This window comes from Hyposmocoma kahamanoa, unplaced genomic scaffold (genome assembly GCF_003589595.1).
Source record: "Hyposmocoma kahamanoa isolate Upper Pololo Valley unplaced genomic scaffold, ASM358959v1 92, whole genome shotgun sequence".
Lineage (NCBI taxonomy): Eukaryota > Metazoa > Arthropoda > Insecta > Lepidoptera > Cosmopterigidae > Hyposmocoma > Hyposmocoma kahamanoa.
The window spans coordinates 19,682,821-19,701,641 of NW_020654748.1; the positions used below are offsets into that span (position 1 = coordinate 19,682,821).

Below are 18,821 nucleotides of genomic sequence, written 5' to 3' on the forward strand. Positions count from 1 at the left end.
TTTGCAGCCGTCGCGATATTGCCTATTCTCAAAAAATTACGTAATATAATTATTTTGAAACAGAATACCAAAATGGGGAGAAAAAACCCGTTACTTTGCAACATTTTCGTATCTTGTTGCAACGAAATTAATTTTCTGTTTTAGTGAATATTTACATAAAAATACAAGTTAAAACGCGTTACTTCCTTGTGGAATGTGATGTTAGTGTCTATTTTATATTTGTCTGATCTATTTTTAAGCCCAATTACCGCACATTTCGTCATTTTTAGCAAAATTTTTGAGCTGCTCGCGGTGCAACTTGACCTTGAGCACTGACGGCCCGCTCGCTCGTGTAAGCCCATAGGGCGTCCTACAATTTGCCTCACTTAGCGTGTGCGGGCTAGGTTTCTATGCGTTATTATTCTAAGTGTATAGCATTATTTGAAATTTAAGACATGTATACCACATGAATGCAATAAATATATTGAGTAATATTGAGTATTGAGTATTTGTATAATTGAAATGATAATTTTTATAACTAGAATTAGATACTTCAATTTGATATCTAATACATTATTATAGAGTTTAGCAGTAGTAGATCACCACCTTACCTATACCACCTTACCTATTTCTGCCGCCAAGCAGTAATGTGAGCGTTACTGTGTTTCGGTTTTGAAGGGTAAGGGTGCTGGTGAAATTACAAGCACATGGGACTTGTCAAGTTATGTCTCACAGTGACGGGCACAGTGGCAATGCCCCTAAGATCTTTGCGATTTAAAGCTTTGAATGCGACTGCAACTTTTATGGATAGGCGTGTCGCTTACCACCAGCCGCATGACTTGTTCGTCCCGCCACTTGGTATTATAAAAAAAGACGAGTTGAAATACCATTTTGACGCTCTTCTGTCCCATGTGGAGTAGGCAGATTTATACTTATGAAATCATAATGTACCAGAGTACCGTATCAATTTACCTAGCCTCAAAATAGGGAATTCCCTGTATATGAATACCAGAGCAACAAAATTCATTCCGTGGCACTATCACACCAGAACCAATTAAGAAAAGTTGATTTCCCAAATTGGTATTACCGGGAATCGCATTCGTGCCCTCCTTGTTCAGCGCCTTTAGAAGCAATTCAGCTCTTTATTTTGAAACAAGTGACTTATAGTATTGCTTTAATTGGTATTTGATATAAAATGTTCATATGACATGTCCATATATATATATATGTATATATATATATAATTTCTGCATCGCGGCGTTAAGATTTTCTCTCGACTGGCGCTTTATTTACGTGTGAGAAACATCGGGTACGTTTCTAGAGTTGAGACCTTGTGGGAGTGACTCCCTGGACCTATCTGAGAGTTACCTTTTTTATACTTTTTGGCATTTGTATAGTACCGCGAAATAAAACCTGAAACTGGACTGGGGAAGTTCTTTTACTCAATTTGGTGATGTTATCAAGTAGGAAAAGAACCCTCTTTACACACATAATTTAAAATTAATAATAATAATACGCACCGAGCCGCAACCGAGAAATTTCGAAAGTATCTCAGGTCTCACGCATGAGAGCACCGATATATGGATTGCGGGCTCTATTAAAACAATCCCAATTATTTTGTTTGCAAAACGGGTTAATTCCAGTCAGCCTTGTTAACAACTCGAGGCGGTTTGATTTCTGTCGCGTGTCACTTCCAGCACTAATGCAGAAAGAGGTCCTGCTCGATACGGCACGTATTGTTCGCTTGCTTTTGAACCTGAGTCCCTGACCTCGGCCGACTGTACCGTTGCCGGGGCATACCGCCTCTCCCATTTAAAAATAAAATTAATCTTTTAGGTCTTAGGAGAGGCGAGAATCTAAAACAGATATACAATATAATGAGCCAGAACAATAAGAGTGATTATACACGGCGATTTTATAACGCGCGTGTATAAAGGTAGACGATTAGCGAATGCATCGCTGCTAAACCTCGCTCTAGGTAACCGCTGTAATGTGTTTAGTAGCACCAGAGCTCTTGTGAAGGAGTTCGCCCAGGCAAATACCGCCACCTTACTTATACCGTCAAGCAGTAACGTGAGCATTACTGCGTTCCGGTTTTGAAGAGTAAGAGTGATGGTGAAATTGCAGGCACATGGGACTTGTCAACTTTTGTCTCAGGGTGACAGGCGCAGTGACTTGTTTAGTTAATCTTTACGATTTAAAACTCTGAGCGGCACTGCAACTGTTATGGACAGACATGTCACTTACCATCTACCACGACATACGAAGCAAACCAGGTCTACCACGAAATACGAAGCAAAGATCGAAGATCGTGATTTGAGATAAGAATTTGTGGATACCTTCGAGTCGAATTTTGACATTACTTTCATTGTAAAACTGACATTGGGCTCCGTTGCGGACGCAGTCACGTAGTATTTATTGTATTTCGTGGTAGACCACCAGACGCGCGAGTTGGTCTTCCCGTCACTTCGTATCATAAAAAAAGACAACTACGCTATATTACCTGGAATGAAAATAGAGACCTAAAACCAATTTATAATTAAAATAAATAGTGGAATAAATAAACTGACACTTGTCGTACTTTCGTTCCTAAAAAAAAAATCATCAAAATCGAATCACAAATGCCTAAGAGTTATTGCGAAAGGTACATACAAAAAAAATTGAGCGCCTCTTCCTTTATTCTGAAGTCGGTTAAAAATGATAACTGGTTTAAGCTTGACTTTTCTTGAGCATGACTACTTTTTCTTGTTTAGGATTTAGGCGTATATAAATACACAAACTCAAAAATTCGAATTAACCTAACATTGAGGTTACACCACGGAAGAGTATTTATGAGATCTGTGGGTACACCGTTCTGATTTTTGATTAAAGAAACGAAGATGTAACTTTTGCAGCAAAAATTTCTAAGTAACAAAACGTTATTTTCGACACAAGGGACCAGGCAACAGGATTTTTAGTGCAACAAAGACCTTGGGTGCGGTGCTTTATACAGGCTGTATATTTGAAAGTGGGACATACTTATAGAGTGCGTTATATTCCTGATTCTGTACCCAAAGAAATAATAAACTAATGAACTTAAACTTTACAAAAAATATTTTTTAATTTTTTTTATCGACTCCTACTTGAGAACATTAGTTACTACTTGCTCCGTACCACGTAAGTGTAAATAAACTATAAATAACTAAAAAGTCAATCGTTGTAAATAATTTGATTTCAGATTTTTAACTACGCCGAAAACCTCAATTCTTGTTAAATGATAAGTAGTTTCTAAATCATAAACTTATCTTTTTTAGTACGTAAAGTATTTCGATGATAGTTCATGAGAAAAATAATTAACATAAGCTAAAATGTAAATGTGAAATCATTGTTATTGTTGCTGTCTCACTCGGCGCTCGCTTGGTAGTATTTCCATTGCACTCGAAATCCAGCGTAAAGGGCTAATTTTATTTTAGTCTATGTTAAGTTGTAACATGACTTACTATGACATGTATGAATATATCTCACTTTCAAATATACAGCCTGTATATTCTACATCAACCTACCTCATCCGAGCGTCTATGTTGACCAGGTACAATGGCAAATCGGCAACTTGCTTATCGGTTCTGAAATAGTCGACACGGATTTTGTATATTTGTTCACGTTTTGTTGAGTGGCAAATGAGAGCATACTCGTGCAATGTCGTATAGCGTGATTTGTTTAGTGTTGGGTCATGGAAAAAATTCTATTTTGAAATAATCATATTTTTTAGAAAAAAAATCCGGATATATTTCCTATAAATACTTTTCCACATTTGACGTTGAATCTTGTCAAAAGTTAATGTTACTGAACGAAAACGATGGAGCGATTAAAAGGACTTTTTTCGGTGTTGTCCAATAATTTTAAATCTCGCTTTATTATAACTTGCATTTAACAATTTTATTTTCTTATTCGCGCTAAATAAAACTTCAAAAGATATTTCTAAACGAAGAACATAATATGAGCCTTCGAATTAAGTTTTTCAATTATTCATTCATATTTCTAGAAACAATTCTCGGCAAATTACCCAACTGTAGCCTTGTTATTATCCGGCTCGAAGGACCACAATATTGGGGCTCGTACCCAAATGTATGTATGAAGAATGTTGGTACTAATGTTTAGCCAACTGTAGCCTTGTTATTATCCGACTCGAAGGACCACAATAAACGTAACGTGTCCTATACCTCCATAGAAAGAAAACCGGCACTTGATCTCATTTCAGCTAACCCTGATAATTCAATAAATAATTTTAACTCTTTTTTTGCTAACATCAGACGTAGCTTGGCAGAATGTGTCCCCGTAATCCATAATAGGTCTTGTACTGAGTCATTTTACCCTAATAATATTCGTCCTGCTACCTACGGATGAGGACGAAGTTGAGCGAATCATAGTGAATCTACGTGGTGATTGTGCTAGTGTGCGATAATATCTCGGGCTCTTTTCTAAAAAGATTCAAGCATATATTTACTTCCTCTATAACTTACCTGTGTAATCTCTCCTTTTCTACCGGTGTCTTTCCTGAAGTCTTCAAGAGTGGGGATAAAAGTCAAATAAATAATTACCGCCCTATCTCTATTCTACCCACTTTATATAAAATCCTCGAGAGGCTACTCAATAACAGACTGGTTAATTTTCTTGAAAGGAATCTACTGCTGTCGGCGTCACAATACGGTTTCCGGCCGTAATATCCACTAATAATGCTGAATCAGATCTTACTAATACAATTGTTTCTAAACTTGATGACAAGTAAAAGGTGATTGCTGTCGTCCTCGACCTCGCCAGGGTTATCGACACTATCTCGATTCCTTTACTCATCAAAAAACTTGAAAGGCTTGGTATTCGAGGTCTTCAGCTGGATATTTTTGCTAGTTATCTCACAGGTAGACGGCAGTATGTGAGGATTGGGAATTGGACCAGCACTGAACAACCGATCACGTTCGGCGTGCCCCAGGGAAGTATAATCGGCCCCACCCTGTTCTTAGCCTATATCAACGACCTCTATAATATGCAGCTAAACAACGATTCCATCTTCACGTATGCCGACGACACCGCCTTAATCTTCTATGGTGATTCCTGGGAGTCCGTGTTTGACTTTGCGCAAGTGGGTTTCAATTCTGTTTCCAAATGGCTTTCTCACAACCTCCTCCCTCAACGTGGGAAAAACTATGTACATATCACGTTTTCACTTACAAGTCGTGGTCTTACATCCTCCTCAGCATTCTCTATAACTGCACACTCGTGTCCATCCTTTTCACATGGTTCCAGCTCCTGTCCGTCTTTAGTCTGTACACACAGTGTGAAGTATCTGGGTGTCCAGCTGAATAGCACACTTTCCTTTCGCTATCATATTGACGGTCTGACCCAGAGGTTACGTAAATTGATTTTCATTTTTAAACGTCTTCGCCACGTTGCAGATGTGAAAGTTTTAAAACTTGTGTATTTAGCACTCTGCCAATCCCTCACGTCCTATTGCATCTCTGCATGGGGTGGCTCCGCCAAGTCGCATGTTCTTAAGCCGGAACGCACTCAACGTGCGATACTCAAGGTGGGATGGTGTCTCCCCTACAGATACCCGACCTCTGACCTTTATAAAACCTGTAAGGTCCTCTCAGCACGACAGCTTTTTGTTCTTCAAATAGCTTTGACCATGCACACTCTTATCCCCTATGACCCGAATAAACTGTACTCCGTACGTCTTAAACATACTGTTTATCCGTCAGTTAGTGTTTCCACTAGTGTAGCTCAACGTTATTATTATTTTCTAGGAGGATATTTACATAATAAATTAAACGAAATCCTCAATATTCATCCATTGTGCAGAGCGGAATGCAAAAAAAGGTATTACTAATTGGTTGACCACTCTCGACTACGAGTCGACTGAAAACATACTTACTTTACTGAAATAGGTAGCATTCACACACACACACACATGCACGCACACAAGCTCGCACGCACTCACACTCACACACACACACACACACACACACACACACACACACACACACACATTTTTGCACTAGATGCCTATGCTTTATTTTGTAATTTATTTGTATTTTTATATTAAGTTTATGTCACGTTTTCTATTACACTAAGAGGGAGTGAGCCTGGTGATCTGTAACACAGGTATCCAACCTAGTACAGACTCCAGCTCTCACTAACGCACTTGATATTTGTTATTTTTATTTTTAGTAATTAATAATCGTATATTTAATGTATTCATACACTGTAACTATAACCTTATTGAGAGAAATAAAGCATACTGTATTGTATAGTATTGCATTGTACAATATTGGGGCTCGTACCCAAATGTATGTTTGAAGAGTGTTGGTACTAATGTAATTTAGGTGTGATGCGATTTGTATGTTTCCCAGAGTACATTGTTCGGATGAGTTAGGATGTATATAATAATAATATTATTCTGGAGTAAAAGCAGCAGCAGTAGCGTCTATTTTGCGTTCTAATTGCTACCTCTACCATGTTTACCACTACAATGATTATTTTACGGATATGTTTAGTTTAACATAATAAAGCCACCGATTTATCTGTGATGTGGTAAAAAACCAGTGGTACCCCAGTAAGAGACGGATTTTAAATAGAAAACTACAGTGAGACTCTGACATATTAACTAAATTAACGGATAACTCACATATTTAAGGTGAATTTTCACTCGACGTGTTTCGAACCTGTCCATAGTCATTAAAGATAAGCTTCCGCGGCGGTGACTCGACGATAACTGCGCGCCAATTCAGTACGGGCGTGGCCGTGGGAGGCGTCGAGCAACTACCTACGTTTGCTTCGTTCACATTAACGTCATATGTAGGATAGCACATCATACTTCGTCGAATCACCGCCGTGGAAGCTCATGAGTAAGGACCACAGACTGGTTTGAAACAAGTCGAGCAAATATTCAATTTTGTGAAAGAGTTCGTCCAGGGAAGTACTGACATTTTACCTACTTCTGCCGCTAAGCAGTAATGTGAGTATTACTGTGTTTCGGTTCCCCGAATCGAACTCTTCGATATTTTAACCGAATCGTAGGATTGGATATCGTTCTCTAATCGAAGGGCGCTTTCCGAGCTATTTAGAACATTCGAGTTAAACGTTCAACTCGGATTCGGATACGATATCGTTATCCAATAGCGTTTACGAAGTTGGTGAAATAGGTTATAAGAAAAATGAAAATCCTTTTATATACATTTTTAAGACTTTAAAGGCCTAAAATATAGGAATGTATTAGTCTTGCATTAAAATAAATTAATAAAATTGAACAAAGTCCAGACTTTATTTAAAATAATAAGCGATTTCCATACTACATTCTTGCCTTCTAAACAATAGAACGTTCGGTAACTTTCATTCGATAACTGACTTCTGAATAATGTTTGTAGCCTTTGCCGGTCGAGAAGCTCGAGTAATCGTACGGGTGTGACGTCATTTCGGTTCGGTTTCGAATACGACAGTTTGACGTTGGATTCGGGTGTTGTGAATAAAAATGGGACGAAATCGTACGATATCAAATAGTATCGGTCGACAACTGAGTTATCGTAAGGTTCTGAATCGACCTCCAGATCCGAATGACGGTCCGAAAAGTCACAGACCATTTTATCTCTAGGTGTACAAGCGATAATCGTATTTTCGCGGTTTCGACTTGGACTTAGTGCAAAAGCGATATCCGAAGTAGGTCCGAGTTTTCTAGATTTCTATAGTCTCGGATTCGGAACGAAAACTATTTATATGTCAGTCATCAGGGCACGGGTCTCCTCTCCGGCGAGGGTTTAGTCTATAGTCCGCCACGCTTGCCCAATGCGAGTAGAGGACTTCACATGTTTTCCAAGTGTCGTGAACCTTCTTCGATGTGTAGGTTTCATCACGAAGTTTTCCTTTGCCGAAAAGGTCTTGATAAATTTCAAATTAAATTTCGCACAGAGAACCTCAGTGGTGGGAGCCCGGAATCGAATCCACGGCCTCTGCTTGAGAGGCGGTACATCGTACAACGTACAACATCGCGGTCAAACCATTAGGTTACCACGGCTTCTATATATATATATTTTTTATAAATTATAAGTGCCCATTTGACCTCCATTTCACTTGATAGAAAGTTGCGATGAGGTTGACGATGGAGCATATACACCTAAATACTACCTATTTACTCTCGCTTTGAAAAGGCCCAAGTTATAACGTTCAGGGAACAAATCTACAGGCAAGGATTTCCACTCCATAGCCGTTCGCCATATAAATGTGGATGCTTAACGCTTCGTGCGAATCTTTGGAATATCCACAACATTGGGGTGGAACCCAAGCCTACGCCTAGTCCCTCGGCGATGGAAAGGAGAAGGCGCAATTAAATTGTGTAATTCCATCGCACACTCTCCGTGATATACCCTGTAAAATACTGATAAGTAGGCAACTTTACGGCGGTGTTCAAGGCTCTGCAGCTTCGCCTCCACTAATTCCGAGTTACCTATGAGCCTATTGACACGGTTGTCAATTGAATCCAAAGTGGCCAGTTGGTATGTAGCAGAGCCAACCCAAATGTGGCAGCAGTACTCCTATCACGACCGGATATAGAAGAACGATAGCTTCTAAATTGACAAGACGATGACTCCAAGCCCTGTGACATGAATTTAATTTGTAAGTCACGTTGAGTGTCATTAGACCTCTTGAAGAAAATCGTCGTTATAATAGAATGAGGTTCAGAACCCTTAGTGCGAAGTCCCTAACCAGCATTGGGCAAGATTGGTGGGCATAAAAGGAACTAACGCCACGTCTAATGAGCCGCCAAAGCGTCAGGTGGATGCCGCCTATTTTGACTTTCGGAAGGCCTTTGACGTAGTCGATAACGACATCTTGTTATGTAAATTGGCAATATTAGGTTTTACTCCAAATTTACTTAAATTTTTCGCAAGCTATCTGGGCAACCGACGGCAATTTGTAAAAGTAGATGGCTTTGAATCCAATCATTACCGCACCAGATCGGGAGTAAGTCAAGGTAGTACCCTCGGACCGACGCTTTTCCTTATTTTTATTAACGACTTGCCGGAAAAAGTAAAATCTGCGAAATGTCTCTTGTTCGCAGATGACCTTAAATTAAGTCTGGGTATAGGCGAGGAGGCTGACACTCTAGCTCTGCAGAAAGATATTGACGCTGTCACTGAGTGGAGCAGGGATAACCGTCTTCCCTTTAATGAGAGCAAATGCAAAGTGATAACCTTCTCACTAAAGCTGAACCCGATTAAGGTAGTTTATAAGTTATATGACGCCCCTTTGGATAGAGTAAATGACATTCGTGACTTAGGATTAATATTAGATACCAAATTAGACTTCCATAAACATGTAACATTAATATGTAAACAAGCTAGTAGACTTTTGGGCTTCGTCATGAGAACTACTGCTGATTTCGATGACGTAAGGGTGACAAGAGTAATATACAACGCGTACGTGCGCAGCAAGCTTGAGTACGCTGCTGTTGTTTGGAATCCCTACGAGGATAAGTATGAAATGCTTATTGAGCGAATTCAGCGCAAATTTGCCAGGTGGCTTTACAAAAAAAGTCGAGGCTACTATCCATATCTGTATCCCTCGTTGTTTGTCTTGGGTATGGTGACTTTGGAAACCCTTAAATTAAGGAGAGTAATGGCAGCTATTGTCCATTACTTGTCTATTGTTCATCATGCCCTTGACGCTCAAGAGGTGGTGGAAAGGATTGGCCTATTGGTACCGAGGTACTTGCCGTGTGACCAAGCAGGAACTGTGGCTCCGCGTCGCAGGCCTCGTCTCCTACACCGGCCTGCTACGCGTACTAAGCGGGCTGCTCTAGCGCCGACAAACCGTGCTCTGCGACTGATAGGAGACATACTCGCTCGGCACGATGATATAGACTTGTTTGCTGACAGTTTTAGTAGTCTGAGACATAAATTTCAAGTAATAGTGGATGACATGCTGATTCATGGTGAAAAGGTGTTGTAAATGTTTTGAGATGTGGCTGACTGTATTTAATTTTATTGTATTTGACATCACATTAATATGTATGTTAAATTTGTATTTTCTGGAAATTTAAATTTTGACATCATTATTATTATCTTTTTTATTTACTGTTTAGTTTTTTATGTTATTATTGTTTATAAGTTGTTATGTCTGATTGTCTATCTTGTATGCACTTTGGATTTTTTCTGTAAGCATGCTTGTTAACCTGATTAAATGATGATTATAACAATAGACACCGGTGACATCCATTTAAGAGCCCCTTGTGAAAGAGTTGATCCAGGGAAATATTGCCACCTTACCTATTGCCACCAAGCAGTAATGTCAGCATTACTGTTTTCCGGTTTTTAAGGGTAAGGGTGCTGGTGAAAGTACAGGCACATGAGACTTGTCAACTTACGTCTCAGGGTGACGGGCGTCATGGCAGTGCCCCTCAGATCTTTGAGATTTAAAGCTCTGAGTGGCACTGCAAATGTTATGGACAGGCATGTAGCTTACCATCAGGCGCACGACTTTTTCGTCCCGTCACTTGATATTATATAAAAAATCCTCATATTACCGATAAATTTGTAGCTCTAAAGGAAACTTACACGCTAGTCTTCGGATTGGTGATGACAGCAACTCTCATCGCTTCATTGATTGTGGTCAGGAATGTCTTGCTGACAGCGCCGTACGGCCAATAGAAGATGTAGAGGATCATGCGATGGATCAGATTGTTTTCCGTCAACTGTCGAAGTAATTAAGTATGCATATCGAGTTAAAAAGTTAGGCCTTGATTAAATTTATCTTTGAGTTTACTTCGTAATTTCTTGTTTAAACTTAGACAAAGTTCGTATTGTAAATACGAAAAACATGCTACGTTCACCACTTTTGTCGTAGTCTAAGTTCGTTAAATAAATCTCAGGGTCGTATTCCACAACTCTACTCAATACTCAAGTCAGGATAGAGTTATACGAACTCTTTCACGAATTTTTGTTGAGCGATCTTTTGGTTTACAAAAGGACTTGAGTATTGCAGTGAGCACTGAAAATCATACTCAATTCCTTGCCATTAGGGTCGTATTTCTAGTGCTTGAAATCATACTCAAGTCTGCTCAAGTCCTGACTTGAGCATTGAGTAGAGTTCTGGAATACGACCCTCAGTCTAAGTAAGACTTAGGTTGATAATGAATGCTAGGTTAGTAAAGTGTGACTCTTACCTTCTTTTACTCTTCAAATGTCGATATGACAGTTTGATAAAAAGTTCGCATCCTAGGTGTAATAAAATACTGTCGTTGTTTCCGATTTCCATAACACAACACAAGTAATAAATAACACAAGTGCTTTAGCTACTTACTTCGAGATCAGAGAAACGTATGTGGTGAAACGTAACTGGTCAAGTCACAGGCATATGAGACTATTTAACTTTACGTCTCAGGTTGACGGGCGCAGTGTCAACTTCAGATCGTTGCAATGTATGGCTGCCGTGTTCATATATGTAACTGTCATGGCAAAATACGCTCTATTTGTTTAGGTTTTACGTTTTAACTAAAATGAGTGTCCCGGGCGCGCGGGTGAGTCTGGCTTGTCTTTGGTCTTCGGCGGTGGCCGCGCGGCTTTATATTGTTCCGAGGAATTTATATGTTGTTGCCTAGTAAGTGTCGTGTATCATATGTATAATATGGGCATTAACTGTTATGGGTAGGCACCTTACCACCAGTAAGTCGTGCGACTTGTCCGTCCCGTCATTTGATATCATAAAATAAAGCTTATTTATTATAAAATTATAAACAAATATATATGTTATAAAATTGTTATAATTTAAATACGTGTCGGCGTGTCAACATAATTCGTCCCCTTGTAACGGAAAGAACTTCACAAATAAGTTGTTTTTTTAGCATTTATTTATTTAGGAACTTATATATGTACAGTTGAAAATACCGGTTCCATAACTTACGACTGGTAAAAATAAACAAAAAAACAGTCTTTTTGCTCGTTCCATATGGGTATTTCCCAGTATATAATTTATAGCATCTACGGCGGTTAGATTTATTTGCAGGTCTCATTCAGGGCACATTCCAATATCAAGTTATATACTTCTTCTATTACCCAGAATAGTTAGTACTTTGGACTCTATTTAAGGTATTCCAACAAGAACTTTTTTTTAAATAATATTAAGGGACAAAATGGGCAAGTCGTGTGCCTGATGGTAAGCTACACGCCTGTCCACAGCAGTTGCAGTACCACTCAGAGCTTCAAATCGTAAAGATCTGAGGGGCACTGCCACTGCGCCCGTCACCCTGAGACATAAGTTGATAAGTCCCATGTGCCTGTAAGTCCACCAGCGCCCTAACCCTTCAAACCGGAACGCAGTAATGCTGACATTACTGCTTGACGGCAGAAATAGGTAAAGTGGCAGTACTTCCCTGGACGAACTCTTTCACAAGGAACTTTATTGCTACTAAATTTTAGGCTACATTTTAGTAGAACAGGTGTAGGAGACCGCCACTCGCGTTCCGCACTGACAATCTCATCATATTAATAAAATGAAAACAGGCTGAGAAAATTTGACACAGCTCCGACGTCGACAAGCGCTCGCTGGCGACTGACAGCCGTCGTCGTCAAACAGCTGGGCAATTTTCAAGTTTTGGGATAAATTTGAATTTCGTAACTACAGTGCTTCAGTTAAAAACCAAAATTTAATAGGTACTCTGTAGTACTTAGAAATAATATCTTCATTTGAAATTTATGTGCAAAGTTAGATATTTTCTTCTTAAATAATTCGTTTTAGACTTTTATTTTAGTCTGTTTTATATGATTGGATAAAGTACATCCTATCATGTAACGAATTAGCACATTCTTTAGACAGTATCCTTAGGTGTATGGTATATTTTTTGTTAGACCGATCTGTAATAATAAATACCTAAACCATTTGATCTAGCAAAACAGTTCTTCATGCTTCTCCTTTAGTGATTCGCCTTAATGGAATGGTTCCCATTTTAAACCTTTTATGTTATGATATAAATAATAAATAATCAATTTTCGTCAAAATTACACGTTACGTTAATTTGTGAGTGATGAATTATGATTGCTGGGTTGATTTCGTGTGTAGATCGCATGCTAACTCAGTGTTGGAGTCGATAAGTGGCAAAGCCTTTACGAGAAAAATATTGAAGTTAGATTTATCAACTTTTGAGCAGTACATTATTTCAATCTTAGGAACATATGCCAGGAACAATTTAAGACTAAATTAAGCAAACTATTACTATTTGCAAATAGAAATTAAAAAGTGCAATTGACAACTTAATAACAATAATAAAATTTGATTTTAAAATTTCATCTATTAGGCCATAGGGCAGGCGAGAATCTAAAATAGATATCCAAAACAATAATATTCCAGACAACCACTCCAATTGCCTCGTCTCGAACTAGGGAATTTCCTGTGCTATGAGTATTAGACCAACGGAATTCACTCTGGGGCACTTCTCAGATTACTGGGAATCGAACCCGAGAGCTCCTCATCCAGCGCCCGCAATATATCACTCGCTCAAGGTTACGCGATAAGTGCCTACCACTGAGTGGTTCATAGGAGTATTCGGTTCCGCACGACAGCACACGGCGGGCAACGTTATCTCACCTCTCTGAGCGCGTGCTTAGGTTCCTTTTTCCGCGTAGTGACCGCCTGGTGTCATTATTATGGTATTTTCGATTTTGTATAAGAGTAATGTGTCTCTTACGTAGTAACTACTAAGTAATCTGTGATCGAGGTCGTAAGTTAAGGACACTAATATCAACCAATTTTATTTAGTAATGTACGGAACTGACCTCTTGTTATGTAGTTCAATTACTGTAATTACTTCAAATATAACACAAAAAAGTCTATAATTGTGTTTTTTGGATCTATTATACTTAGACCGAAAAAGGGCACAAATAACATTTTTATCAAAATTGAGGTAACTAAATACATACACATTCGGGATTAGGAAATAAAGATCTATTTAACTACTTTTTAATGGAAATATTTCGTATTCGCCGTTTCGGCTCATGATTTTAGGCAGAAATGGGTTAAAACTTGGTGTTTTGGTTTTTTAAACCGACTTTAAAAATGGAGGAGGATCTCAATTTGACTGTACGTTTTTTTTGTATGTATGTTACTCCGATAATTTGAGAAGCGATTTTGATGATTCTTTGTTGGAAAAAGGGTACCTCAGATGTAGTTCCATTTAAACTTGAAGAAAATATTCCACCTTTAAGGGTGGCAAACTAGGGGATGAATGCCTTTTGAGGTCGGTTTTTTTTAGTACTTTGTACTGTTTGTGATAATTATAATATTCAGTGAAGGGACGAACAAGTCGTGCGCCTCATGGTAAGCTACACGCCAATCCAATTTCAAGTTCTGAGTGGCAGTTGCAGTGCCACTCAGAGCTTGAAATCGTAAAGATCTGATGGGCACTGCCACTGCGCCCATGACCCTGAGACATCAGTTGACAAGTCCCATGTACCCGTAATTTCACCAGCAAAAGACCCTGTTAAAATCCGGGCATCTCCGCAAATCCTTGGGTTTTAACCCACTGCCCGTCTCTGTTTGGAAGTGGTTGAATTGTTTCTTGTTATGTTTTGTTACCATACTGGTCTGCCACGCAGAGGTGCCGGGTTCGATTCCCGGACCGGGAGAAATATTTGTATGGCCTACATTTATTTCTCTCGTGAGTTTGGGTGTAATTTGTGGTTGGCTATGTGTGTGTCCATGGCACCCGCGACACAGGGTTTCCCTAGTGCGGGGCTATGTTGAGTGTGTGCGTTATTATTATTATATTATTATTAATTGGCATTGTGTTAATTTGGACCTTTTAGATTTCTAGTATCGGTTGTAGAAGGATAAGTTTGTCTTTGCGACGACGTGACATGAACTCTTGTTGAATTCAAATAGATTAAGATTATTTCTTATAAATGTGACGGCTTCTTGAATAAATAAAGAGGGGAGGGTCAGTAATTGGAGGCTTATGAAATGATATTAATATTAGTGACGATATATTCCTTATATAAATATCCCTTGATAAAATATTTTAAATTGTAATATAGTGATATTGGTAATATGAAATAAAAAATTCTATTATTATTATAATATTGAAAACTCTAGTCATTATACGATATCAGAAGTGAGTAGTTTAGTAGCAGTAGATCTGCTTGTGAGAGAGTTCGTCAAGGGAAGTACTGCCACCTTACTTATTTCTGCCGCCAAATGCGTTCCGGTTTTGAAGGGTAAGGGTGTTGGTAAATTTATAGGCACACGGGACTTGTCAACTTATGTCTCAAGGTGATGGGCGCAGTGGCGGTGGCGGTGCCCCTCAAGTTTTTGCGATTAAAAGCTCAGAGTGGCATTGCAACTGCTGTCAGACAGGCGTGTCGCTTGCCATTAGGGGCACGACTTGTTCGTCCCATCACGTAGTATCATAAAAAAAATAGTACTAAAAAATCGACCGACGGAGGAAAGCGTTGAATAGCGTTTTAAAGGAATTGCCCCGACCCAACCGTCCGTTCATCACACAGTAAATACAGTAGAAGTGGTTAGTTTGCGTGCGATGCGTGCCAATATAGGTTTCGAAAGACGTATATGAGATTTGTTCGCCACTTTCGCTTTGTATAGTATGGTTGTGTCAGTGTGTATTGTTCCGTTCAAATTCTCTAAAATCCTAGTTTAATGCCTTATTGCGCTGTTTTAAAGTGCAAATATGATAGCCGCAGTAAAAATATTACCCGTGGTGGTATTTATTTAGACTTTATTAAATAAGACTTTATTTTAATAAATTTACAATTTATTGTTTATCCAAATATTTTTTTGTTACAAGAAACGAAAGAAAACCTTATTTATACCCCTGCAATATGGTCGCTTCTTTTTTGGAGAACTAAATTAATAACTCCAATTCGTCATCGTTCAGCAATTAGCCGCTAGATGGGCGCCCATTGATTGAAATTTCAATATAATATCAAAACGTCGTAACTTATAATGATATGTATTGATGGTACTGAAAGTTCAATATCATCAATACCTATCATTGTAAGACGATATGCCAACAGGGTAAAGTTTAAATTGTATTACCAAACCAGAATTTGTTATTTCTTTTTAAATTCGAAACTACGACCGAATATCGAGATTTTTTGTGTTTCAAATTCAGAATCTGTGAGTTTTGGTGACATCGGTTCTAATAGTAATCGAGGCTTAAGACACTTCCATTGTGTTTTTCTTCCGTGGTTCATCCCGTTACTTGGTAGCATAAAAAAATGGGATTTGAACAGAAATGGGTTGGTACATTCAATATGTGTTTAAATTTAAGGTGCTTAGATTATGCTTACCTCTTCTAAGATGTTTTCACATTCTTCCGGCTCACATAGAATTAGACTTGTTCTTTCCTCTGATGTGTCTAGGGCCGTTTTCAGATACTGGTAATACTAAAAGAAAGTAATTTCACTTCAATATCATAAGACTTCCTAATAAAATTAGCGGTAGTTAAGGTTGATTTTTTTTATATAATTTTACTATACCGACCTTGTCTTTGTTATCCTTTGTGGTAAAGTCCATGTTCACTAATGGGACATTATGTTGGTTCAATAGACATAGCAGTTCGAATATGTCCTGAGATCTGGAAAAAGTTGACAGATTTACCGATAAGAACGTACTATCAGCAAAATTGGCAAGTTACCCCCTTAAAGGTTCTTTTTGTGTGCAGACAACGGCATTTAGGCTGCTAACAGATGGATTGCATTTGCTTTTAAGTTAATGTGTACATACTTCTACTGCATACAGTCTAGATTTCAAATGCGTGCAATCGAAACTTCAACTGCAAGCGTCGGCTACAGTCAATGTGAACGTATAGTCTGAGAATCAAAAGCAGTAATTGAGACTTTTAATAGGATATTACATTTCTTGTGTCTGAAACAACTCGATTGTTCTCAGTAACGGGAAAATGTTGCTTAAGGGTTTAATTAATGTAATGGTATAAACATAAACACAATTAGTATAACTGTTTACACTTTTGCACAAATCTTCAAATATTTTTTTGTAATGGAACCTTTGCGACCGAAAGTGTACGACCGCAAACCCTACTATAAAGTATGGTCGGGGATTACGAACGTGAATTTGCTGACAGATTAAAATTGAGGTTTCGATAGTGATATGTTTATATCCTTGATAAAAAATAAAGTCAGCTGTGCATGTGCAACTTCAGCACATACTTTTTTATGTACTTTATAGTTTTCATTTTTTTAAATTTGCATTCCGTTTAACTTTTTTTAACATCTATGTTTCCATCACATCAACAAATACCCTGAGTTCCTGAGCTGGGCGCGTGGCGATTGCTGTTTGCAGTCAATGCCCATGCTGTCTATCTGGCTGCAGACTGAGCTGCGGACATCAGCAGATTGCTTGTTCTTGACAACCAGTCGCATTTAAATTTGTTCACAAAAAAAGGTTAACTAAACAAGGAGCGATGTTGCTACCAATTTCCGCAAACAAAGCTGTATTGGGACTGGCAAGGTTTTAACGCCGCTGGTAGTACTGTAGAAATCGCATATCAACCTCTAAATCTTCTTGCGCTCGTGGCAGCTGGCCATAATCGCAATTCGATTCAACAATTTCAAATTCAAATAAACTTTGTCTCCAAATTTTTTGACGCTTTCACTATATAGGGTGCCAACAAATTATAATACGGATATGTTTAGAGACAAATACTTAACCTCATTATAGTCAATATTGCGACTGTCTTAATTCAAAGTATCTAATTATACTCACTTTGAAGTAAAACAGTCGCAGTAATTAGTGAGTGTTCGAGAAAGGTAAGAAAACATTTAATTATAAACAATTAATTACCAAATACGGGTATGTATGGTGTAATGGATACATTTCCACAACCCGACAACGTCATTGCACCTGTTTTGCATGTAAAGCACTGGGGTAATAACAACAGTATTCAGTGATTAAAACATCTACAATTTTACATATCGAAACCATTTCATTGTAACTGGTCACTTCACAATTAAATAAAGGTAAGTCAATGTCACTTTATTTTTTTATCAATAAAATGCACAGAAATTTTTGTTTGGATAGAATAAAAATTATATTCCTTTTTTGTACAGGCTAGGAAATTTTTTAAATCGCATAAATAGTTTTTGATTTGTATTTGAAGTTGACACTTCTGCTGAAAACAGACGGTTCTCAAATTAACTGTATATAATTTGTGAGAACCTCATATGATTCGATTCCGAATATATTATATTCGAAATCAGCAACTACAAGAACAATTAACACACAATTTTCTACTTTATTTTGTAAATAATGCAGAGTCATTACGTACGCAGAACTCTAATAAGGACCTACTTGATATTAGTAGAATTTCCCCTAACAACCGTCATGGTTCTGGTGGGGATTCCTTCAGCGATGTCCTTCACAGCTAAGGAGAAATCTTGAGGCAGCCGCTTAATTTTGTCCACTGTTATGTCTTGTATGTCCCAAAAACAATGGACTGCTCGAAGGCATATGAATATTATGTATGTTTGGCGCATTTTTCACTGATGACGGTAATATAAAGGGCGTAAAGACCTTTATACCAGAACAGTTTTATTTAAGACGTGATGCGTCTTCCTTCTCTAACGTTTTCCATTAAATAATTATCAATAGTTACTAGCTCCTTAGCAAAATGTGACTTAATTTTATTTCTCTATGACTATAGAGCGTGTAACCAATAACAAGAGAAGTGTGGTAACTCCATACATTTAAACCTATAGCTAAATGTACACTATGGACACAGAAATGTGAACACGCTAGGAATTTAGACCGAAGAACACGTGCAAATCTCAAACGTTTTCTTGATGTAT

The 18,821-nt window shown here is 38.2% G+C and overlaps 1 protein-coding gene across 1 annotated transcript in view; it reads right to left on the minus strand.

The window, feature by feature from the left end:
* The window catches only part of LOC113236564 (ionotropic receptor 40a), a 45,215-nt gene extending 26,706 nt beyond the window's left edge, over positions 1–18,509 (minus strand). The window contains exons 1-4 of the mRNA XM_026472700.1: positions 18,325–18,509; positions 16,498–16,591; positions 16,305–16,400; positions 10,563–10,699 (exon numbers count right to left, since the gene is read on the minus strand). Of these exons, the coding sequence (XP_026328485.1) occupies positions 10,563–10,699; positions 16,305–16,400; positions 16,498–16,591; positions 18,325–18,509 (512 nt within the window). The remainder of the gene's footprint in view (positions 1–10,562; positions 10,700–16,304; positions 16,401–16,497; positions 16,592–18,324) is intronic.
* Between the last annotated feature and the right edge of the window lie 312 nt (positions 18,510–18,821).